Genomic DNA, 25,583 nt, shown 5'->3' on the forward strand with positions numbered 1-25,583 from the left:
TTTACTAACTCCTAGCCATTTTTAACTTATAGAAGCAGATGTTTAACTTTAAGCTGTCATGAATTTAATGAATTAAAAAACAACCATTTAAGCTGTAAGAACAAAATAAATCAACACTAATAGCAGAAGCATTAGAGAGGAAATCTATAACGATTCAAAGGTTATTCTCGAAAGTGTAAAAAGGATAGCAACAGCAAGTTTTATAAGTAACATTTTGCTACATTACCACACATTTAGTTATGGAAGGTTGAAACTGTGTCTTGCTGGGAATCCTCATTAATCTAAGGCTTTGTTCACTCATTTTCAGTTTTCTGCCCTAAAAGGATATGCATTCTGCCGGACACAAAATTCTCTTCCATTGTCAGTGTGAGGCTCAGTGTATTGTCTGCTCAAAAGCTGGCAGAGAGAAAGAATAAAATTTAAAAAATGGAGTTATGGTGCAGTTTTCTGAAAAAGTGAGGTAGAAAAGCTATGTACTCTGATTCAGAATTTATGATGGCAGGGAAAAAAAATAATAGACCCAGTATCTACTGATCATGAACTGAGGATAAAAGTTGCTTCCAAAAGAATGGAAGTGGAGACTAACAAAGATGCTTATTATATATAATAAACACAATGTATGAGGTTTTACTGAGGAGAAAAGAAAATTAAGATTAATTGCTGCCTAGGATGGACAATACTTTCTAATGCTGTAAATCCAAACATCATTATCCTGGTCTTTAACATGATATTATAAGGCTAGCAGTGTACATGGGAGAAGAACTCATAGCATTTTGGCTTCCCCAGAATTAGTTTAACACATGGAAATTCTCGTATTTAAACCATAACCGGATTATGCAGGCAGGTGGCCCAAATTAACATCATATGTGCTCCAAATTCTGAATTTTTAGTTCAATAAATAACACTCTTTCAGATTACAAAATTACAGCTACCTAAAATTACTACTAATTATTACTAACCAATCATACTCTTGGAGATAATCTGGAAGTATGAAAAGGGAGATCTGAATTGCTTGAGACTTTTATGGAATAGTCGTGTGTGGAAGGAAAGAAATGCTTGAAGAGTGCTAAAAATATCACTGCAGAAAACCTGTGATGCATGCGGTCATAGCCCTGAAAACCATTTTTTACTTCATGCTTTGTGTTGAGATGCTCTTTTGTGGAGTAAAAACCTTTTTTCGCACTTGACATAGGTTCTAGATTGTGAAGATAAGTGATGCTGATGATTTTGTCCACTTGAGTCAATAAATAACAAAGGAAAGTATGCACTGTGCTGCTGAAGACAGAAATTTGAATTCTGTAGATACCTGCTTTTCCGTAAACTATCTGATTATGTCACTGGCAAGCATCTTAGAAATAACTAATCCTATTTCAAGGTTTGGTTTTGTTTGTGGTGTTTTGTTTTTCTTTACTGGGATTAGTCATTAATCTTGAATGGCTACTTGGCAGGGTAAAGGTGCAGAATAACCACTGGAGAAAACGGTGCAGTGGAGTGAAGAAGTCGCCGGGCCAACGTACTGAAATCCTGAACTGCCCTTTGGGATGGCAGTGAGGCAGCAGGCTCTGGCAAGGTACAGCAGCAACCGTACCCACTTTTTTTACCGGGCTCTCTACCATAGCTATAAGGATATAAATACTTAGTTCTAAAGCAATAATCCTTTAATCGCTAGGCCAGATTAAGGTTGGTCCCATCCCACACTGTAGTGCTCTCTTTGCAAGGTGATTAACAACAGGTAAGGAAGGCTCTGTCTTTATGCTCTGGAACAGGGGCAGTCCTGCCCCGTTCTAAGTCTGTTACTTGTTTTCAAGGCCCAAGTCCACCTCACAGGAAGAATTTGTGCCACAGCCAATCGGAGATGCAGAATGTGATGTGGTTTCACTGTGAACATTGAAGACTTATGCTGTGACGATTCTTTGAAACTTAACTCCCTATCTATGCAGACAACAGATCTGCCCTTCTAGCAGCAAATGACCTCTACAGCTTCCAGCCCCTTGCATCCTGGGCCTGACTTTCTGCCTCTTCACTGTGTCCCATTTGCAATGATCTATTCCTGTGGCTTAGCCCCAGAACCATCCCTGGAGCAGCCAGTTTTCAGAGTTAACAGCCTTCCAATTTCTGGATACAAAGAAGATAAAGGTGACTGAGTTCAGATAATTCCTCCTCTGAATTATTTCAGCCATAGAACAAGTTTTGAGATGAAGTTACTCTTGGGAGGCAAGAATTGAAAATAGCTTTGCTGGGTGTACATGGCAAGATGTTGGCAGTGGGGAGGCTGTAGTGGTGGCCTCTGTGAGGAGAGGCCAGCAGCTGCCTCCATGTTGGATACAGCCAGCCCCAATGGACCCAACTGGTGCACAGGGCTGAGCCCATCAGCCAAGGCGGTGGCGCCTCTGGAAAATGTATTGGAGAAAGGGTACAAAATGCTGCACAGAAGCTGTGAGAGAGGAGTGAGAAGAACATGTAAGAGAAACCGCTCTGCAGACACCAAGGTCAGTGAAGAAGGAGGGGGAGGAGGTGCTCCAGGCGCCAGAGCAGAGATTCCCCTGCAGCCCATGGTGAAGACCATGGTGAGGCAGGCTGTCCCCCTGCAGTCCATGGAGGTCCACAGTGGAGCAGATATCCACCTGCAGCCCAGGGAGGACCCCATGCCGGAGCAGGTGGGCATGTCTTGAGGAAGCTGCAGCCTGTGGAGAGCCCATGCTAGGGCAGGTTCCTGGCAGGACCCATGGCCTGTGGAGAGGAGCCCATGCCAGAGCAGGTCTTCTGGCAAGAACTGCAGCCTATGGGGTACCCGCACTGGAGCAGTCTCTTCTTGAAGAACTGCAGCCCGTGGGGAGGACTCGCGTTGGAGCAGGGGAAAAGTGTGAGGAGGAAGGAGCAGCAGAGATGGAGTGTTATGAACTGATCACAACCCCCATTCCCCAGCTCCTTCAACTGCTCGGGGCGAGGTGGAGGAGGTAGAAGATTAAGGAGGGAAGTTGAGCCTGGGAAGAAGAGAGGCGTGGGAGGAAGGTATTTTTGGTTTTGTCTTTTGTTTGTCACCATCCTACTCCATTTTTAATTGGCAATAAATTGATTTTCCCGAGGTTAAGTCTGTCTTGCCTGTGTTGGTAATCAGTAAGCAACCTTCCTGACTTTCTCAATTGATGAACTTTCTCATCATACTTTCTCCCCGGTTCTGTTGAAGAGGGGGACTGAGAGACCAGCTGGGTGGGCATCTGGCAGCCAGGCAAGGTTAACCCACCACAATAGCATAAGGATATATTCTATTCAACAACCTTGTGTATATTTTTTTCTTCCCTTGGCTAGCATAATTTTGTATGCAATTGAAAATTATGTGATTATATGGAAATCAAAGTTCATGGAGCAGAGAGACTAGCAAGTGACACCTGAGTCTTTTGACATCTTTCATTCTCCCAAGTTAAATGTCATTTCAGAGCTCTAAGAACAGTTACTGTTTTCTGAACCCATGTTCAACCAAAGGAACGTCATCTTTTCCCAGGCTTTTTCTTTTTGTAGTGGAGCTTTCAACCTATGCTAATTTTCTGGTGATGTTTCTTTCTCAGTGCAAAAACCACACCATGTTTTAACTGTCTTGGCTCCTAATTATTTCTCTGTTTCTAATGGTTTTAAAATTAGAGAGCATGAGAATAAAGGCATGGGGATGTTATGTATTCTGGGTATGTCTGTGCAAGGGGAAGGTCTTTGGGATTTTATAGTGGTTAGACAAAGCATGTACAATATAAATGACAGTGAATCTCAGCCTTAAAATAACATTCCCTTTACGCAAACAGCAAAACCAGAGATTTCCTATGAAAATGACCATGCTAGACAGAAAACTCTCTCTGGAGACTATCTGCAAACCCCTGAGACAAGTGACTGGAGTGGCGTCAATGTGCTCTGCCAAAACTCCGATTAGGAGCGCCTACTAGCAACATAGCTGCATTAGCAGCTTGTTTATTTGCAGAAAAGCATTCTAGCTTTCAGCCCTGTAACACTTAACATTGTCTTGGCTTTTTTTTTTTCCCCCAGGACCTGTTCCTTTATTTGCTAATGAAGGAAGGTACACGGTGGGAAACTGTAATGGGGGCAATACAAAACAAGGCTGAGTACTCAAAGCATGCTCTGTGTTGGTCTTACACATGAATTTGTAATGAACATAATAATCTAATGAATCAATAGGTCATTTCAAGTATCTCTTTTAAAGGTGAAGCTGGACAAAATGTTATTAGGCTGAAATGATGCCATTATACATGACAGGCTTTTTAGTAGTGCCATCTGCCCTTCTATAAATAAGAACATAATCCTTTTATTCTTTAAAATACAACTCTTTCAACTCATCAGAACTAATGTTGTAAATGAACACTTTGAAATGCTTGGATTAATTAAATCGTTCAAAGTCAATCTAGCTAGAATAGAGGCTGCTAACAAGATTAGCAGGAGTAGATGCAGACTGTCCTCTCCATGACTGAAGCCTCTTATTCAAGTTTGGCCAGAAGAGGATATGTTTATATAGCAGAGGCCATTTACTTTTATATATGCCTACCACATTACTTACACAAAGCAACTGAAACTACTACCAAAACTCTGGAGTCCCTCTTTGTGACAGAGTGATTGTGGCAATCAGGTCTCCCTCTTCCATCAGAAGCTCTGGGAACAAATAGGATTAGGTGGTGGTTGCTAGTGACTACAGAGGACTAAGCTGGATTCTGCAGGAAGTCTCAGACAGCCTTACACTTCTCATAAGGCATAGCGTAGGTATGCAAGATGTAATGTTGGATGATTCTGACCCTGGAAGGGATGCACCTACTCTGAGGTCTCATCACAAAAAAATGTCTACTTAACTACATTAAACTGCTGAAAGGCTAAAGAGTGAAGTGGAAAGAGTGTCTGAACTCAAATGAACTTGAGCAGAATTCTATTACAGCATTTTTCTGCTGCTGCACAGACAAATGTGCCACGCTGCTGCTGCTGTATTAGATGACTCTAAATTGCTTCCCTGTTGTACCTCTCTGGAAGTCAGAAATGCTACAGCACTGATATTTAGGCTATCTAATGCTATTTGGCAATTTGATACACACTAGCCAGGATAAAGTTAGACGCAAAGGGTCGTTGAATCACGCTTTTCATGCTGCAAGGAGAAATTCATAGACCTTTGCTATTTTCCCAATGTTCAGCACTACTGTAATTTCAAACCCAGGGAACAATGTGAAGAATGTAGCCCTAGTTGTTGCACTTTTTGTAATAAATTTCTTGCTTAGTTAGACTCTATTAATAGGTTTGAGTATTTCCTAAATAAAAGAAAAAAATACTCCTTGCAATCTCTCAAATACAGCTAATTTATAAGTCTTTGTAATGGTATTCTTTCCTCCTTGCTGTATGTGTTATTGTTTATTTTTGTCAAGAACACATATTAAGCGGGGACACAGGGGTACGTTCGAAATGTTGGTATAACAATTGTTATGTATAAGAATTATTACCTGTTATTTGTAACAATCTGTTGCTTTAAAAAGGGGGATATTCCTTACCTAAACAGCATCTTCTGTACTAAAACGTTTTGGTTAACTGGTAGCTGTTACAGCTCTCCTTCAGTCCTGACTTGATGTTGGATGTCTTTGTGGCAAGAATTATAAGCTGCATCCCAGTATCTCTCTTATCCAGGGAAAGCAAGATTCCCTTACAGCTAGCCTTTGATGTCTGTTGTTAGGCATTAGACAGTTTGAGTAACAGTAATAAAATTGTAATTTAAAGAACTTATGCACTACTTAATTGGTTAATTTTCCTACCTGAAAAAAAGATACTGGGTTTTTGTGTGTGTGTGTAGGTTACATAGGGGAAGTAGATCCAAGAACAGTCATGAAGGAACATTCACAAAGTACTTGTATTACTGCTGACTATGTAATAATGACCCATGTGTTTGGGTCTCCTGATCCCAGCTGAGGAAACAGTGTACCAAATGTGGCAGCTCTAAGAAGTGCTATGAATATCCAATAACTATTTTAGTTGGCAGATTGTGTATAGTAAAATTGAAAATTTTTTGGCTCAGTATTTATTTGTGCACTGGTTTCTTTTCACAGCTCATTGGTTAATTTATTGTGTTCAGACTAAGATTTCTTTCACTTTTTTTCACTGTGTACACTGTGGAGAGTAATTTTACCTGTTTTCTCCTTAATAACTCAGATTATAAAAACCCTTTCCTGTAAAGCATATTGATATGTACTGTGAAAGTGAATAAAAAAAAATAATCTAGTTATCAATGACTGCTATATATTTAACTCTTTAATCCACCAGTATGTTTCCTTTTTTCTGTGTGTTCATTCCCTTGATGTCTCCTTTGGACTCTGATTTTCCAACTGGCTAGTATTCACACACAATGGGATTCTCCAAGGTCAGTTTCTAACCTGACTTCTTCAGGGACTGCATTCCATAAACTTTGGTTGGGCAAAACTATATCTTCATTAGGTTTGCCACTTCTATTTTTTTACTTAGAGTATAATTAAGTACACAGTGTGCTAATGGTTAAATTGAACACGGGTCTAACAAGCCTTCATCCAGGTAACACATTCCTTTGAGTAAATTTAGCCAGATTTTGCCTTATGGTTTATGTATGACTTGTCAATGTCAATTGTGTTATATAGATATGCATTTCCTACAGACCGCTTAAGTATTATAAGCAGATTGAAACCTTATGTTTTATACCTTTTCACTTAAAAATCCAGCATCATGCATATACTGCAAGTTACAAGGGACTGCTTACTGCAAATGTTTATTGGATCAAATCCTTTATTACTCAGAACAGTGCCAGCTATGGAAAATGTGCACAAAGGAGAGTGAAGAGTGTGTTTATTAAAGACCTGGACAGGCTTTCAGAACCTTCTCTTTGTTTAACTTGTATATAGCCTATAGAGACATTAGCTCTGCCACCAGAGGTGCAAGGAATTACACTGCCTTGAGCGTATATTATGCTATGTAGGAGTTAGCAAGTTTGAACATTTTTTACTTCCATTTCATTTCTTCTGTGTCTCTTTTTCAGCATGCTGCCCTATATCATGGAAAACATGACTTTATTGATGCAAGGTCCTAATATATTTTTTAAAATTCTCATTTGCTTGGCAAAACCTGGAAATATAATTAACTTCAATGTAAACTGAAGCAAAACACACAAGGGAAACAGGATCATCTTTGCAATGTGAGCACAAATAAACTGAAAGCCTTGCTTTTAGATTAAAAGGCAGAACTAAATGCAGGTACATTAAAGTAATATAGTAAATTCAATAATAAAATGCTTGGTTTTTAGCAAAATCAGAAACGCAGTATTTTGTGGTGGGAAGTTTTTATCTCACTTTACCCTGGAATTCCCCAGAGGCTTCTACTGGATGAACATTGGTTACAAGCTTTCTGAAAGTGTTGTCTCGGAGCTAATCTCCACTCCCTTGAGAAAGGACCACAGGTTCTGTATAAAAAGCTACATTACTATCAGTCCAAGTGGAGATTTGCAAGTGGAGATTCAGGAATGGAATAAATCACAATATTGTTAACACCTTTAATGAGAATATTCCTAGAAAACATTTGTAGCTGAAACAGGCTCTAGCCTCCTTGGTATAAATCATAAAGTGAAACTTGTATTGCTCTGTGCCAGTGTCATAGAGAAGTGTCTCTGTGGTCAGACCAAAGGCAGGTGCAAGATTAGACTTCCTGTGATATGCAGCATTTTCAGTGAATCTGTGATGTCCTGACAGAGTTGATCACCTTAAACTTCCTGAGGAAGATATCTGGTTTCTCAATGCTTAGTAGCTATTCCTTAAATAGTTTAAAGAACTTTAACATCACTGTCATTGAGACTTACGAGCTGAAGCACATCAGCCAATAATTTATAATTTTCTTCATAAGCTAGTGTGTGTGCATATGCCTGCCTTTTGTGTAGACAGGGTGTGAGGCTCAACCCATACAGTCTTCTGCACACTTTTTAAACTTTTATCCTGTCTTCCGTTGTTTGTATGCTTAGGGAAAGGGGAAGCCTACCCAAACTAAAACAATTTACAGAAGGCGGTACAGTTATCTTTTCACCTACAAAATCATGCTTTTTACCAGCTACAGGAATAACCAGAAGTAAAAAATGGCAGTTGCTTTGCATGCAGACAGGCCTTCAGCAAGTTACACATACAGGAAGCAGCAAAGCACTGTACTAGTCACAGCTATACTCCCTGTCAGCATGGACTCCCTTCTTTTCTTGTTACATTCGTCAGCAAGTTTAGTACAGACAACTGTAAGCTCAAACCTTGTGTACCTTGTACACCCAGCTCTTTCTCCCTGTGGAGTTGTAGGTAGCTGAGAACCTTTCCCTGTGTGCCCGGGGACCTCGAAGACGAACCTCAATATGTCTTTTTCCCATGGAATAGTACCGTATCTGGCTAACCAGCTTTCTAACCTGTAGAGATGGGATGGTTGCAAGTTCCTTGGGTCATTGCTTCAGTTCATAATATCTGAGAAAATATGCTTTTACTGGTTGAAGGAGAAATTGGTAGGAATATCAGTAATGAACCTATGGTAGCCTGAACTTATATGGCAACTTTTTTTCCATTTTCCTGTGACTCTACAGGCTCCAAAGGCTCTGACTCCATCCTGTTTCCCAAGCGGTCTCACAGAGGCAGACAATATGGCAAATCAAAGGCTCAGGTGAGCTGAATTTCCCTTCTGTGCTATTTTAAGAACAGGCAACCTTTCACTGCTCCTTTTGTCTTTTACTTCTGATGTCAGACAGAAGTCTGAAGGGGGGAACTACACAAAACAGCATTCAAAACTTGGAGAAAGGACTGATGGGAGATATGAGAGATGGGAGGATCTTGTTGTTTTAAATGTCACTTCTGTGTTGGAAGCAGATACTTGGATTTGAAAACAATACAGCTCAGTCCATGAAAATGGAAGAATACTGCATTTGAATTAAAAACACCTAAGCAATTCTTTTTTTTTTCCCCATAAAATATCAGAATAGTAATTACAAATTAGTCAGATATACTAGGACATAAATAAAAAGGCCTACCTTGTGAAGATTAATTTGCATATAAATGAATCTCTTAAAAAATAATAATAATGGCTGAAGTCTTATGCATTTTTAAAGATGTGTGATCTTTGGCACAAGAAGAAAGCAGTCTTTTAATTAGCAGTATATCTGCATAATAAAAGGAAAAGGGGGTAAGAGAAAAGGCAGGTGAGTGCATCTACCAAATCAAACTGATCCTACAACCAGGCAGTTACTTTTGGTGAAGCCTACCGAAAAAAAACATTGCTGTTACTTCTGTGGTGCTTTTTCAGGCTTTCTCTCACATGGTCAGATTTTTAAAATGATACCTTGTTTCTTTCACTCTGGATGGAAAGTGGCAGTAGATAACCAAAAATTTTAGGTCAAGCCAATGGAATAAAAAAAGGCATTTCAAAAAGATCTCAAAAGGAAAGGTACGTGTGTGGGAGGACACCTGTACTAAGTTTATTCCTATACAAAATTAAGTTTGAATTTTTTACTTTACTTATTGCAGTTCTTACAATGCATGCTATATGGTCAGTAGATGGTCAGATGTAGAAATTGGACTTAATTTCACTATGAACTTAGCTGCAGTTTACTTAACTGAGCAGTCATCGTGATTAACATTAGTTCCATTCTAGTGTTCACTGTTTGAATTACGGTACATACTTGCCACAACTCTGTCTTTTCCAAAAGTAACATTGACAGATTGGGGAGGGGCTGCAGCTTAAAAAAGAGGACCAAGCAAAGAGTAAAAGCCTAGAATGCATTTGGACACACAGTTTTAATGTGAAATATTTTCTACGGTACGTCCATGATTAGACACTTGAAGTGTGCAGTATAAATACCAGAATTTGTTTTGGGGGATATTAATAATTCTTTGTTTAAGATAAATTCTCTTTTAATTGGGTATTGTGCAATTAATGAAAATGAGACAATGTACCAGGTGTGGTTATCACCCTCCCACGACCCTTTAATTAAACTGTAATTTGAGTCTCCCACAGCGAAATCTTTCATTTCCTTTTTGCAGGTTGCGTTAGGCAGAGAAGAGATTGCATATTTGTAATACGATGCCATTTTTATTGATTTCTAACTCGGTATCAGCTGGAGGAAAAAAAAGCATTATTCAACCCAAACACATGATACATGCACTGGAATAAAATGACAGTGTCCCCCCCCCCCCCTGCTTGGACAGAGAATAGACAAGCCCCTTTTATAACCAGAATTCAGATGATTTTCCATGCTAGGAAAAAAATCAATCGGACAAAAAAAAAAGAAAAAAAAAAAGGCGCACTGCCGAAGCCGACCAAACCTTGTGATGAGACCGTCCGGGGAGAGAAGGTGAAATCCAGGACAAGGTGAAGAGGTCGGTCTGACTTTGGCGTGCAGGTGGCTCCTGCTTAAACTTATTGAAAGTTCAGTATCTTCAGTAAGGTTAGTAAGCCTTGAAACGTATTCGCCTTCGCAAAAGGGCGACTCGGCACTTAGAGGAGCAAGAGAAAAAAACCGCCTCTAGATCGACCCTCTGGTTCTGCGCCAACAGCCGGGCGAGGCAACGACGCAGGCCGGGCTGAGCAGCGACGAGCGCGCCTCGCCCTCCCCTCTCGAGAGATACCGGGCACCGGTCCGCGGCCAGCACCCCCCGACCCGGCGCCCTTCGCCTTCGGGCGCCGGCGCCGCGCTGCCTGCCGGGGCGGTCGTGGGGTAAGGCTGAGCAGGGGAGGACCTCCGCAACCTGTGCCGCCAGAAACTCTTAGCCAAAAAAACAAAAGCACAAGCAGCCGTGTTTTCCTGGGCTACCACGGGGGCGGCGGAGCGGGCGGCCCGGCGTCCGTCCCCCCCGCGACGGCTGACACGGCTCCGAAACCGCCCGCCGCCGCAGGCACGGGCGGGGGCGGGGCGGGCCACCACGTCCTGCGGCGGCCATTGGCGAGCGCCGCTGTCAGTCAGCGGCGGGCGGACCCCGGGCGGCGGCGGCGGCGGCGGCGGCGGCGGCGGCGGCGGGACGAGGGCGTGGGAGCGTGGTGCGGCGGCGGGCGCCGAGCCGTTGCCCCGGGTGGGCTGAGTGGCGCGGCCGGGGCGGAAGGAAGGTCCTAGCGCGGGGGCGCCGCGGTCCTCCGCGGGCTCGCAGCCCCCCCCCCCCCCCCCGTGCCAGCCTTCGGTCTGCTGCGTCCCGCGGGGGCCGGGCGGCGGCGGCGGCGGCATGGTGGATGTGTTCAGCGGGCGGCTCCTGGTCAGCAGGGACGGCCGCAGCGTGGAGCCCGAGGAGGCCCTGCAGAACAAGGTGGTGGGCTTGTACTTCTCGGCCGGCTGGTGCTCGCCGTGCCGCGACTTCACCCCCGTCCTCTGCGACTTCTACACGGAGCTGGTGGAGGAGACCCAGCCCCCCGCCCCCTTCGAGGTCGTCTTCGTCTCCTCCGACCACAGCGCCGAGGAGATGGCGGGCTACATGCGCGCCATGCACGGGGACTGGCTGGCCCTGCCCTTCCACGACCCCTACAAGCAGTGAGTACCAGCGGCGGCGGCCCCCGGCCCCGCCCGGCCCTTCCCGCGGCGGGCGCCCGGGCCGGGGCCGGGGCCGGGGCCGGGGCCGCCTGGCAAGGCCGCGACGGGCGGGGTGGCCCGCTCGCCCACCGTCGGCCTCTGCCGGCACCCCTCCCCCGGAGCACGGGAGAGGGCGGGCGGCGCGGGCGCTTTCGCAGCGGTGTAACCCGACGACGAAGCCCTTGAGGGAGAAGCTCCCGGGGCCTCCGCCTGCCCTCTCGGCCCGCTCCTTCCCTTCCCCTGAAATCCGGGTTGCAGCCTCTTGCCTCGGGGGAGGCGCCCGCTGCGGCGTCCCCTCAGCCCGGGCTGAGCAGCGGCTGCTGCCGGCCCGGGCTCCCTGCGTCCCCGCGGGCAAACGAGCGGGAAACCAGCACCGTACTTTCTTCGGGGGAGTAACGTGCCTGTGGCCTGTTAGACCTGCGAAGGACGCGATGAAGGGAAGCTGCGCTTGCGCACCGAATTTAGGCTTTAAAAGGTCTTCGAAGAGGGGTGGATAAGGACGCCGAGTATTAGGGAGGCGACGGGAACAGCGACTCGAAAACAAACTAATGGCGAATGAGGATCCGGGGACTGTTCTTCAGCACAGCGGTAGCTGTTATTGAGGTGGTTCTGGGTTGTGTAGCTTATTAGTGCTCTGGAGAAAAGGCAAGTGAAGAAGCAGCACAACTGGTGGCAGAACAACTTCGAGGAGAGCCGGGCAAACTACGAAGATTCGGGCAGATACAAGTAAGCTACCTGAAAAAGAAACGTAGTAGCAGCTGGAGTTTAGCTGTGGCAAACGCACCCTGGTTAACTGGGATGCAAAATTCTTGTGCCGGTCGCTTTCTGAGGGGGCATTCCTGCAGGCAGCTTGCTCAGCAGAACAGCAGAAGGAAAGGACGTGACCGTGTGTAGGTAACAGGGTGAAGGATAATACCAAGAACTGTTCTGACAACCTGAGGCATTTGGATGACTGTCAGAAACATGATTTAGCTCATACCAAGAAGTACAGATTGGCATTACAGGGGTACAGGTAAGGTGTTTAGGGCTACTGAGATGCCTATAACTGGAGACTTAAAATATGTGCAAATACTGGGAAAGGGATTTTTTTTCCCCCTTTAAGTAACATGTAGGTAGATTGTGGAAAATACTGTTACAGATGTCATCGAAGTCAAGGAGTTAGTGTGACTTTTAAACATAGACTGGGGAATTAAACTCTTAAAGAGATTTGTTCTTCTAACAAAGAACTCTGTTCTAGTGCTTCCAGTAATTTCTAGCATTCATTTAACCCTAGATCCATCCCAGTGGGCTACCTGGGATAGAGGTGTGTAACACCCTAGCTACTCACTCAAGGCAGAGCAGGTTTACTAATCTCGTTTTCTCAGTGTGCTTTGACAACCTCAAGAGCAAACAACCTGAAGCCAGGAGCTACGTCATCCTTCCTGGGCTTATTCCTGGATGTCAGCAGCCAATTAATGTTAGGCCTTTTTAACAACAGTTTCCATTGACTTAAAAATAGATTGAAATAGCAATGCTGTTTTCCATAGTTCTCCAAAGGCTCCCCAGGCAGTAATTGTGTTTGGTATCTACTAATTCTAATAGAATTCAGGCAAATTTCCTGATGGAAATGTAGCAGTTGAAGTTACTGCATCCAGCAAGCTTTTCGGCATAGGCCGTGGGAATGCGCTTAAAGCTTCAGCCTCTGTGGATTAGGGGTCTATTTCTGACTCTGCTCTTGTCCAAGTCATGTGGAGTGGAGGTACAGAGACAGTTTAATTGGCTTTTCTGTGGCAGTCCGTAATGCCCTTCAGAATCCTATAGAGAAACACGGCTTATCCCATCATGGATAGCTGCGAGATCTCAGTGCTTGAAGTGGCTTATTTGAGAACAAAGTGCAGAGGGATATGAAAAAGCAATGTTTTTGAAGTTGTGTTTCTTGCATGCAACAATAAAAGGGCTGTGTGGAGATGTTCAAGGTGCTTAGGTTGAATTAACTGGTAGTTTGGCTTCAGGGATACTGGTGAATCATTGCAGACTTAGAGCAGACGGATGGATGTGTGTTCACTAAACCAAACTATAATTCTGGCTAAATACTACTTCTAAGTAAGAATATAATTTTAGAATTGTCTAACGTCAATTAATAATTTGATTATTAGTATTTATTAACATTCACATATTTATTAATATTTGTCATTCGTTAATATTTTTAAAGTTCCATTGCAAATAATTTGAATTGCTTGTTCTTTTGTGGACTATGTAAGGAAGGCATTTCAGTATCCTCAGTGAAGTTAATATATTCTAGCTGGTGACTTCAGTGTTTAAGATGCATAATTGCAGCACAGACTGAAGTCTCTTTTAGGCACAATGGAGCCAATTTTAAATTTGCCATCTGAAGCACATTTCACAAGCGGAAGCATGGTGTTTCTTGGGGATGATTTGGTCCTGTTAAAAAATAGCCTGCATTCACACTTGTAGTGTGTGAAGTGTAATGCCTTGCACATACCTGCGGAGAAGCAAAATACTAAATTCAGAGCAGGATCTCAAGACTCTCATGCTGTCAGCCCTTACTATTTCCCTGAGGTGGGACTGCACCTTTACTGCTTCATGCAGTTTGTGGCATGACTAACAGGAAATACTGCTCCTGATGCCTTGACTGTTTGCAGCCTTAATGTTGATTTTTGCTGCCTGAGGCACAGGCTTTTGATCCTTGCAGGGCTGTGTGAAGACAATCTAGTAGGAGGTGAGCACTAGAAGGAGAAAGGGAATAGTAGAGAGGAAGAGCAGGAGTAGGACAGAACATGTCAACCACAAATGCTAGTAAATGGGGACTGATGTTTTAATTATGATACACAAAGACATGCTGCCGTGTTTATACTGAGCCGCACTGTGAAAGGAGTCATCCTCTGTGTGGGTGCCCAGCGCATGCTAGTAGCTCTTGCAGGCTGCCAGATAGACAGGTATTTGCTGAGTCCATGTCCTGTACACCTCAGTGAAAATGAGAATCCCAGAGAATTCCTGAAAAAGGAAAATAAAAAGGGTATGCTTACACTTTATGTTAGGAAGCTTTAGGTGTGAGGGTGGATTGGCACCTACAGGAGTATGGGGGCGGGGGCTAAAAAAGGAAGGCAGAAGGAGAAGAATGAAAGTATCTGAGCAGTTAAGAGCTATTGCCTGTTCTTAGTCTTTTTAGACCACTATCCCAAAATCTCAACAGACTCTTTAAAATCCCATCCATATGATGTGCTTGTTTATGTGACTAACACTTAACAATGCAGAAAGTTCACAGCTAAAAGAAAATAGACATACAGCTGTGTATTACAGGGTATACTGCTAGAAGCAGATTAGCAGGCTGTCCATCACTTTGAAGAGAAAGCACTTCCAAGTGGACACTGTTAAAATTCAAGTATTGTCAGATAGCACATTACACAAGTATATAAAAAGTACCATTTATGTTCCCAATATGGTACTAACTTTGCCCCGTGTTGTCTACATCTCAAAAACCCTCTTGCGTACAGATCTTAAACCCTTACATAAAAATACTGACCTATGTTGTGAGTTAGCCCTGGTAGACAGCCGAGCCCCACCCAGCTGCTGGGTCACCCCCTGCCCCAGTGCAAGGGGGGAGAGAATCCAAAGGCTGAAAGTGAGAAAACTTGTGGGTTGACATAAAGACAGTTTAGTAGATAAAGCAAAGGTGAACACACAAGCAGAGCAAGATAAGGAATTCCTTCACTACTTCCCATTGACCTGCAGATGTTTCGCCATTTCCAGGGTAGCGGAGCTTCATCCTGTGTAACAGTTGCTTGGGGAGACAAACACCATAACTCTGAACGTCGGTCCCTTCCTCCTCCTTTCTTCAGCTTTTATTGCTGAGCATGTTGTCATATGGTATGGAATATCCCTTCGTTCAGCTCGGGTCAGCTGTCCCAGCTTCCACTTCTTGTGCACATCCAGCCTACTTGCTGGCAGGGCACCATGAGAAACAGAAAAGGCCCTGCTGCTGTGTAAGCTCTGTTCAGCAATAGCTAAAACATTGGCATTTATTAACACTGTTTTGGTAACAAATCTAAAACACAGCACCATGCAAGCTGCTATGAAGAAAATTTACTTCGTCCTAGCCAATGCCATTGCTACCTAGTAAATATAAAATCTGTGCTCTCAGAAACTTTTGCGCAGCCTTCTCCTAAGAATCAAAAGACCTAACAATTGCAGTGACTTCCAGTTTGCCTCAGTCTTAATTTCATCCTTTAGTATTTCATATGCAGGTGAAGGTCGCCCTCTCATGTTCTAACCTGCATGACCAAGGTCTGATATCTCAAAGGATATGGATAAAAGATTCTCTGTGTCTACAAAGGTTACTCGTTCAGTCTTCCATACCTATCTTTTATTATAGCGTCCTCTTCTGCTTTGTCTGTTTGGGTCTTAGATTTTTCTAGTCAGTGAGACACTGTGTGTACCTCTACACTTACCTGGGAATAGCTAGGCAATTGATTTTTAAGAATGTCATCAGTAACGTCACTGTATTTTACTGTAAGAGAATTGAGTTTGCCTTTGTGGCACATGTGATGTTTTTATTTATGGTTAATGATTTCATAAATTGCCATTGGAGTTAGTCCCATGGCGCATACGTAGTTTGTGCGGGTGAGTCACAGGATTTGAGATCCCTATAGGAGAGGATGATCTTAACAGGTTTTAAAAAGTTATTTTTGTAAGCATCTGTACATATGTACACAGTGATTAAGAAACATTATCTGCAGAACTGTTCCTGGGCCTTCTTCAGGTCCATTCATTTTACAAGTTGCACGCAAATGTAAGAAGAATCCCTGCGTGCCTCAGTCTGGTTTGATGCAAGCAACTTCAGCCCAGAAGCTGTGTAAACAAGATGCCGTGCTGGAGTGGATAAGCTATATATGCATTCCCTTAGGAAAGCAAAGTGTTAGTTTCCAGTCTCCATAACAGATTACCTTCAGCTTCCTACTGTTCTGTCTCTGCTACAGTTGTGTTAGGCATCTCAAGCTATTTTATTGTCCACTGAACCAGTAAAATGCATCTTCTACCCATCTTGTCATACAAGTGGTATAAGGTGATAGTCTTCTATGTGGTTTCTACATGAACTTGCTTTGGAATGTTTTTCCCCCATTTTATTGGACTTTGGAAAGGTCTATGGGGATTCTTGGTTGTTTGCTTTTATTTCAGAATTCACTGAGAAAGCAAACCTGTTGCCAGACCATATTATTGCTGCTTTTTTGCATTATTGCTCAGCCAACATAATGGCAGAGTAGTATCCTTCACCTGTTGATTCTTCTTCTCTTAAAAAAAAAAAAAAAAAAACAAAAACGGAAGGAAATGTGTGTTTCACGAATGCCTTGTCTGGGCCAGTATTTCACTTAGGTCTTACCTTCTGTATTTTTAAGACTCCTCCTCTTTTCCGGGAAATCATAGAGAATGCCTGTATATTAAGGTTTTGTATTTTTCAACAATTTCTACATTTTTTTTTTTCCTACTCAATCAAAATACTTTGGCATTTGAACCTCACACAGCAGATGTTCTTGTTTGTAGTGATGGTGCTCGGCACTACATTTTCATTTAGTGTGTAAGTTTTGTTTTGAGAGGGAAGTTATTCATATTTTGCAAGTTGGCTATTCTGTTATTGCTTGTTTGTGTCTCTATCCTCTGGTTCTTCTAAAGATGCTTAATTTCTACTCACTTTTATATAAGTCAATGCAGGGAGGTAATTTTCCATACAGCAGATTACATTTGTGTTGGGGAGCCTGTTACTTTTAGCTTATTTGTTGCAGTTCACTTAATCTGTTTCTTATACCCCTTCTGAAACACATGATCTCTTCCTCAAAACTGATTACATTTTTCCAGGATTTCTTTTAGACTGCACAACTTGCATCTTAGGTGTAGAGTTCATATTCCTCACTTTTCCTGTTAGATTCCAGCATGTCTGCCACCATAGCGTGCATTCCTACCACTAAAATTGTAGAATATCACTTATAAGGATGATGCACTAGAAGATATTTTCTTTAACTTCTGCATATCAAAATGAACATTACGAATTCATTAGCATCTACAATGTTTCATTTGTGGGTCTCTAATGTGAACATCTAGTACAATGAATGGATGTGCTGAGGGTGACCTATGAATAGTGTGACATGGTAGGAGGTAGGTAATAGTTTTCCTACCTTTTATCTTAGTTTGAAAAGAGTGGGGAAACACCCCAGTGTGTTTCTGACTTTATGATCATCAGTCTAAACCCATTTCTCTGCCTGCTTATTTGTATTCAACAAATGGTTTCCTTTCTTCTTTGGACGTTCAGTGTTAATGAAAGTAGTGTTTTTGCTATTGCCATGTATTTGGAAAGAATTTGGTTTTTGCACTGTCCTGATAAACATGGCAGGAAACTTCAGACATTCTTTATCTGCTTTTCTTTTTGAGTTGGAGCTGGGGCAGTGAACTGGTTCTAGAGTTCCTGGAAACACTTGAGGGTCCTCCTGTTGAGCAGCTCTCTCAACAACTAACTCTGATTTTATCTGATGTCCACTGAGATGTTTAATGAGCTCAGAGCTCGTTGACTGTCTTTTAATTACTTCTGTTGTAAATTAATAAAATTCATGCCAAAAAGTTGTTGTCAGTGCTAGTGATTAAGTCTTAGTCTCAAAAATGTTTCTTCTGGCTTACTTGCATCCTGAATTTTACTTTTTCGTTTGCCCTGAAACATCACCCTTCCAAGTGAGGGGAATTTCTTGTATAGAAGATACTATCTTTCTATAAAGATAGATCCATGTGCCTTGCTGTTTTCCTCTTCTTTATTTTGTCCTGTAACAAACAAACTGTGTCATAGCTGTTACACTGTTTCCTTGGAAATGTTTTTAATCTTGCCATTTCTGTTGCCTGTGTCATGCTCAACTGAAGTGGCTTACAATGCGGTATTCTTTGATTCTCTCTCCTGTTTTTGCATATTCCTTTTGTTTTCATCTTACTCGTCTCTTTCAACTCATCTATGTAAACAGTGAGTTGTGTTTTACTACTCCATGTGGCTGATAGCCTGCTATTTGTGAGCTTTCATCTCTGTGGTCGTGTTGTGGTTTAACCCTAGCAGGCAACTAAGCACCGTGCAGCTGCTCGTCCGCCACCACCCCTGCCCCCCAGAGCAGCGATCCACCCCTCCTGGCCAACTCCCCCCAGTTTATATATTGGGCATGACATCCTATGATATGGAATATCCCTTTGGCTAGTTTGGGTCAGCTGTCCCGGCCGTGTTCCCTCCCAGCTTCTTGTGCCCCTGCTCTCTGGCAGAGCATGGCAAACTGAAAAATCCTTAACTTAGGATAAGTGCTACTTAGCAGCAGCTAAAACATCAGTGTGTTATTGTGTGAGCCGACACAGGCAGGATGTGGGAATAAGCACAAAGCGATGGATGAAATGCAAAGAGTAGATTTTTCATTACCTCATGTACTAGGGCATCCCCGAAGCAGCACCTGGGCAGAGGCACACAAGCGGGAGCACAGGCACCACAGAGCTCAGTCCTTGCTAGAGGATCGCCAAATCTGCTCTTTGCACCTGTTTTTCAGGGATTCGCGCAGGCATAGTTTACCACTGTGCTTTGTTCTTTCCCACAGCAGGGCAGGAATCTCACGCATGTTCGACAGAATGCCTCTAAGTCTATCACAGGCCTGTATTACCTGAACACAGATGTTCTACTTGTCAAACGCACAAGGAGAGACAACAATTAGAAGGATGTATTTTTCTACACCCTATCTGCAAGTCACAATTCTCCTCCCCATTCTTCCCTTATTTTCCCACAGTTATCAACATTATTCTCACACCAAATCCAAAACACAGCACTGTACCAGCTACTAGAAAGAAAATGAACTCTATCCCAGCTGAAACCAGGACAAGGGTGTGATGCCAAGTAGTCATGCCTTGTTATTTATTGTGTGGCAGTGTCGGCAAGTATTTTTGATTCTCTTTGGATGTTTTGTGTCCTCTAGGTTTTTCCCTCCCAAATGTTATTTTTATTTCCAGTATTAATAATCGATTTAATTTTCCATGTATCTTGAGTTTGATCCCATTAAATTTCCATCCTTCAGAAGTCTTACTAATTTTTCCTGGGTTACCTGCTCATCAATTGTTTGAATAGATCCTGATTTCATTCGTGGAACGTCACTGTTTGTATGGATTTTTAATTTTTTAACTGTATTTTAACTATGTGTTGTTTTAAAACAGTAGGCTATTTAAGACTGAGTTATTTGTAATCTATATGGATTTTTTTGTCTCCTGACATAGATAAATGGCCACTATTATCTGTATGATGGACAGAGGACTGTTGTGGTTTAACCCCAGCCAGCAACTAAGCACCATGCAGCCGCTCACTCACTCCCCCCCCATCCAGTGGGATGGGGGAGAAAATCGGGAAAAAAGAAGTAAAACTCATGGGTTGAGATAAGAACGGTTTAATAGAACAGAAAAGAAGAAACAATGATAACACTAATAAAATGACAACAGCAATAATAAAAGGATTGGAATGTCCAAATGATGCGCAGTGCAATTGCTCACCACCCGCCGACCGACACCCAGCCAGTCCCCCAGCGGCAATTCCCCGCCCCCCCTTCCCAGTTCCTAAACTAGATGGGACATCCCATGGTATGGAATACACCGTTGGCCAGTTTGGGTCAGCTGCCCTGGCTGTGTCCTGTGCCAACTTCTTGTGCCCCTCCAGCTTTCTTGCTGGCTGGGGATGAGAAGCTGAAAAATCCTTGACTATAGTCTAAACACTACTAAGCAACAACTGAAAACATCAGTGTTATCAACATTCTTCACTACTGAACTCAAAACATAGCACTGTACCAGCTACTAGGAAGACAGATAACTCTATCCCAGCTGAAACCAGGACAGGGAGGAGTTGAAATTTTATTCTGGGACAACTTAGTTGGGTGGCCCTTATTGCAAATCTTTCAACTGTTTATATTTCTGTATGTAGAAGGCTCGTTTCACTAAGGGTGTTTAAGGCATTTCTGCAACCTCTTCTATTTACACTGAAGGATTATGCATCATGCTTTAATGGATATTATAGGAAGTAGCTCTATGGGATTGGCACACTTGAACATCTTTGTATGGGAATAAATGTCTACTGCGTATTTAAGTGAGATCCTCCTCCTATCCAGTAAAAAGGGACCAGAAGACATCTGGTTTTGGCTAGTCAAAACAAGGTGGAAGGGTGTGTCACACTTTCCTTCCATGGACCTCCTTATAGTCTCTGAGAGGCAGTCAGTCTCTGCTCCTGTGGAGGCTGGAGGCAGCAGTGAAGAGCAGTTACAGGAAGGGTGCTGCAACTCCGAACTCCCCGAGCTAAGTTTCACCATGTAAACTCCCAGCTGCAGCCTTGTTCATCTCCCTGTACTACCCAGTGCTCTGCCTCAAGCTCTGAGGAAGCCCAGGCGTTCATCACTTCTGCTATCCCATGCATCCTGACCAGAGTACCCTTCATGAGAGACTAGGAGTTTTCTTAAAATGCTCCCTAATGGTGTGTTTTATTTTTAATTTTTTCCCCTCAGTGACCTGAAGAAGAAATACAACATAACAGCAATTCCTAAACTGGTGATTGTGAAACAAACTGGAGAAGTCATTACTGACAAGGGAAGAAAACAGATCAGAGACAAAGGGCTATCCTGTTTTCGGAACTGGCTTGAGGGTGCAGATATCTTTCAGAATTTTTCTAGCTAAAAAGTTGGCAGATAAAAGCAAGACAAGGCATCATGGAAAACTTTGTAGAGCTCTGAAAAGATTGTTGCCTTGTTCAGAACAAGGGTAAGGCTTATTTATGTTTGCTTGTAAACAAATTTTGCTTTCAACTTGAAGATTAGCTATTCCAGTAAGTCATAAAATGCAATTACCATTTTATTTGTGTTGTTCTATCTACTATATTCAGATAAACCAAAGCATTCCTGATAATACTGAAGAACTTCAGGAAGATATGCTGTTTTAGACAGTAATAATGGAGCACTGTGAAATCTATGCAAACACTTACTCTGCAAAATCTGTACAGTAGAAATTATATATATGCACAAACCTATTTTTCTTTATGACAATTTTTTTTCTGGTGATTAGCACATATTTTAAGAAAAGGAAATTGTTTGCTTTAATAAATAACTGTTTATGAAGCATATGTGTCTAATGTGTCTTCCTTACCTCTCTTAACAGTCTGATAAGAAAATGTCACGATTTTTAAATCTGACATATTTTTTTCTCGGTACTGAAGAAGTACTTTTCTTTGGTTTTATTACTTTGTGTGGGATTTACTTAAGTCCTGCTGAGTTTTCCTTACCCCTGGACTTTTTAAACTTGGCACTGTAAGCTAAGTTGTTATCTCCCAAGTTAACATTAGGCCAAGTCTAAAAAGAAAGCATTTTCCATCTCCTCCTTTTGCCAAAGTGTGTAGAAGAAAACATCAGAAATGGTACCAGCTCTCTATGATGAGTGCTCATGTTTCATCTAAAGTACAGCCTGGTTTGCTTCCACCAGTTGTTGTGTTCAGATTTGATACCCAGTCTTCATGACTGGGATCCCAGGCCAAAGATCCATTGCAATTGGTGAGCTAAAGAGACACTTCCTATGCAAGCCAAGAGTATGTTGATCAGAATTTAAAAGACTTTAACAGAAATATTACTAGTCTGGTTACTAGTACTTAAGTTACTAACACTTCAAGTCTAGATTACTCAATTATTACACGTCATTCCCGATAAAGATACAGTTAAAACTGATACACATTAACTTTTCAGTTCTTTTCCTGTGTTCACCCTTCCTCTTGGTTCTGATGTTAACGGTGTTTTCCTGAAGATGATGACTCTCCTCCAACTGGACTGTGTGCTGCTGATCACAACCCTCTGGGCCTGGCTGTTCAGCCAGGGGGGAGTGGCATTTGCTCCCTTCAAGCCTCAAGAACCTCTCACAATGGACATGACCTCTGAATGACAGCAGCCAGCTCCTTCAGCACTCATGGGTGCAACCCATCAGGCCCCATGGACTTACATACGCCCAAGCTGGTTAAGTGCTTCCTACTCTGGTGGTCCTCTTCTGAGTGTAAGTCTTCCTTGCTCCAGACTTTCCCTCTAGTCTCAGGGGTTGCAGATACCAGAAGGCTGGTCTTGCAGTATGTGCTGCAGGAGCACTTGTGTTGGTCTGCCTGCTCGTTGTGGCCCATAGGCTCTTGCTTGCTCCTGACCAGTCCTGAGGCAGAGCTCCATGCACTCTAGCTGCTCTGCTCTCTCAAGTGAAGTGCGATACCCCATCTCTGCCTTCACAGCCCGTGCTTGCTAAAGAGCTTGTATCCATCCACTGCGTTGGTGTGAGCTATCCCACCATATCTTTGTGATCCCAAGGAGGTCACAGGACTGTAATTGCACACAGGCTTCTGACTCCCCCCATTCCCCTGCCCTGTGCTACGTGCATCAGTGTAGAGGCATTTCAGTGAGGCACTCAAGTGCGCTGATTCCCCAGAACAGCAGAACGTGGCTGTTCTGCAGGCACTTCTTTGCATGCCTGTGCTCGAAGGGATTCCACTTCAGCCTCGTTTTGTTGATTGCTGTGTCCCTTCTGGAGTTGTTGGCTTGCTTACCCCATCCACAACTGTCTCACTTGTTTGTTGAGGAACCTCTGCCTGACCATGAGAAAACTCAGCAAGGAAGGCCTGAAATTAGTGTGTGTGTCTGTGTGTGTGTATAATTTTATTATTTAATAATACAACTGTGTCATTTTCTTGTAATGGAGGAAAAAAATAATTTTCCCCTGAAGAGTGTGTGTGTAGGGGAGTGAATATATGTAAAAGAAGTCATGTGCTCCTTACAATATGTCAAAAAGCAAGTACTCCAGAGAAACTGAATTTAAAATGAAAAATTTTAGATCTAGGAAGTGTTCAGCAGACTTGTGAGTCAAAGCATCTTATAGCTGTTCTTAAAATGACGTCTGGGGATACTGCAAACAATTTCTGATTTTCAGTGTCTAACCATATAAATAATGCTCAGGTTCTTTTCTAATGAATACTAACTTCCCTAGTGAATTTTCTGTGCAAGTGATGTGTAGGCACTGCCTGCTGTTCTGGGACCAGCTAATGGCAAATGTAATTCAAACATAAGATAAGAAAATAATAAAAGTGCTTCCAAAAATTTTTACAAATAATGCTGCCTGAATGTGGAATAAATTATGTAGCAAAAGCATACACTGTCACCTACTACCAGGTATCAGGCATCACTTAGGCCAAGATAGCTTGGTTTATTGTTTGTCTGTATGTATGTGTATGGAAGAACTCAGTGTTTTAAGACTGAGATGGAGTTGGGTCCTTTGAATAATTGACACACTGATTCAGTAACAGATTCAAATTAAAATTCAGCTAAGAAATTCGTAACAGTGAAGCAAAGACATATACTATACAAAATACTTGGTTTGACTTCAGTCAAGGGCTGTTGGTTTTGCACATGAGTGTTTGGAAGCTCAGAAAATTTGTTTTCCTTGTCAGTGCTAAAATAATGTATGTTTGACATAGATGAAGTACAGAGTAGTGGAAAATATTTGCTTATTAGCAGCACCTTGTGAAATTAGAGGAGCAGATCTCAGCGGGACAACCGTAAGGCTTGTTGTTACTTTGAATGTGTATCCATAGGGAATGAAACTTGCCAGGGTACTAATATTTGAATTTACAGAATTTTCCATTTAACTTTCTTAAATATCTTCAATTCACTAGCAACTTTCTACCCTCCATCTTTAATCACGGTTGAATATTAGTGAATACTAGTATTTTTTCTGCTTGAGGAGGAAAAATGCTTTTTTTAATGTAACAATAGACAGTAGCATAGTGATATTGATAGAAGCTGCACATTCACAGAGGAATCAACTAAAAACCAACTAAGGTTAAGAGGAGGAGCGTCCTTCTTTATTCCATTGGACAAGATATTGTCCATTATTAGTAAATTATTTATGGAGCAATGTATGTTAAGATTGCTTAAGAACCTACAGTGCTGATTTTTTTTTTGTAGAATTTATGGAGAATTCTTTTTCTAGGAAAAATGGCAGGGATTATAAGTTTATGAATTGATCCATACTGTGACTTGAGGAGGATGACTAGCTGCAGATGAATGCTGCAGGCTCTCCTGTGACTACTGAACATATAATTTGGAAAGATGCAAAGCATGGTGGTAGATTCAGACATGAAATAAACATTATCATCATAAATGCAACCAACATCTTTCTCTTTGTTAATCTTCTATTTCTGCAACTCTCCATCATGTACAGCCGTGCTACCCACAAGGCATTCCTTCTTTCTTTTGGAGAGCTGCCATTGTCAAACTTTAATAGTTCCAATATTGTCAAATAAATAAAATGCTTTTATTAGTAGAATTTTTAAAGGCAAGATTACTTACCAGTGCTATGTGTTTTAAAAGGTAGAATAGTGCTATATGCCTAAGATGCAAAAATTTCAAGAATAATTCTTTTTATTATTGGTCTTTAAAATACAAGCAGTCAAGCACCTTCTCTCTGTTGTCATTATTCATTTTTAATTCTGCATTTTTTATTCTTTCTGACTTAGGGTCACAACAAGTCTTTCAGCCTTAATCACCAAAGCTATCTCCCTACTGAATAATCTTTACTGCAGGAATATTCTTCTATTGCAGACACCAAACTCTTGGTATAATTTATGTGTATGTGTCTTCTAATTAGCAAATTTGTCTGTGCTGTACCAAAATAATTCCTATTTCTGTTTTGTTTTTCTCTTGCAGTGTCATTATTATAAATAGTACTGGTTAAAAAAATCAAAATCAACATCTGACACTACTGAAAAATAGATACAAAATTATGTTGTCTGTGGACAGTTGCCTATGCAGTTACAGAGACCCTCAAAACAGAGAAAATGAAATAGTTAAAATGAAGGGATTTGGGGCCAGCTTATGCTTGCTTTCCTCTCACTGCAACAGCCACTGGAATTTAAGCCTGTGCTTATGCGGTTTGCAGAAAAGGGCTCTGAGCCAAAACTAACTTTAAAAAT

At 42.2% G+C, this 25,583-nt stretch overlaps 1 protein-coding gene across 1 annotated transcript; it reads left to right on the plus strand.

Moving 5' to 3' along the window:
• Positions 1-10,994: 10,994 nt before the first annotated feature.
• On the plus strand, positions 10,995-21,709 carry NXNL2 (nucleoredoxin like 2). The gene is made up of 2 exons (XM_069777672.1): positions 10,995-11,524; positions 21,103-21,709. Exons 1-2 carry the CDS (start codon positions 11,223-11,225, stop codon positions 21,269-21,271), a joined length of 471 nt encoding a protein of 156 aa, XP_069633773.1. The 5' UTR covers positions 10,995-11,222; the 3' UTR covers positions 21,272-21,709.
• Positions 21,710-25,583: the final 3,874 nt, after the last annotated feature.

This window comes from Haliaeetus albicilla, chromosome Z, assembly GCF_947461875.1.
Source record: "Haliaeetus albicilla chromosome Z, bHalAlb1.1, whole genome shotgun sequence".
In the NCBI taxonomy this organism is placed as follows: domain Eukaryota; kingdom Metazoa; phylum Chordata; class Aves; order Accipitriformes; family Accipitridae; genus Haliaeetus; species Haliaeetus albicilla.

Bases quoted from the DNA above. Each gene is read 5' to 3' on its own strand.
- NXNL2 (XM_069777672.1), top strand. From the start codon at position 11,223: ATGGTGGATGTGTTCAGCGGGCGGCTCCTGGTCAGCAGGGACGGCCGC. The intron at 11,525-21,102 runs GTGAGTACCAGC...TTTTCCCCTCAG, and splicing joins TTCCACGACCCCTACAAGCA to TGACCTGAAGAAGAAATACA.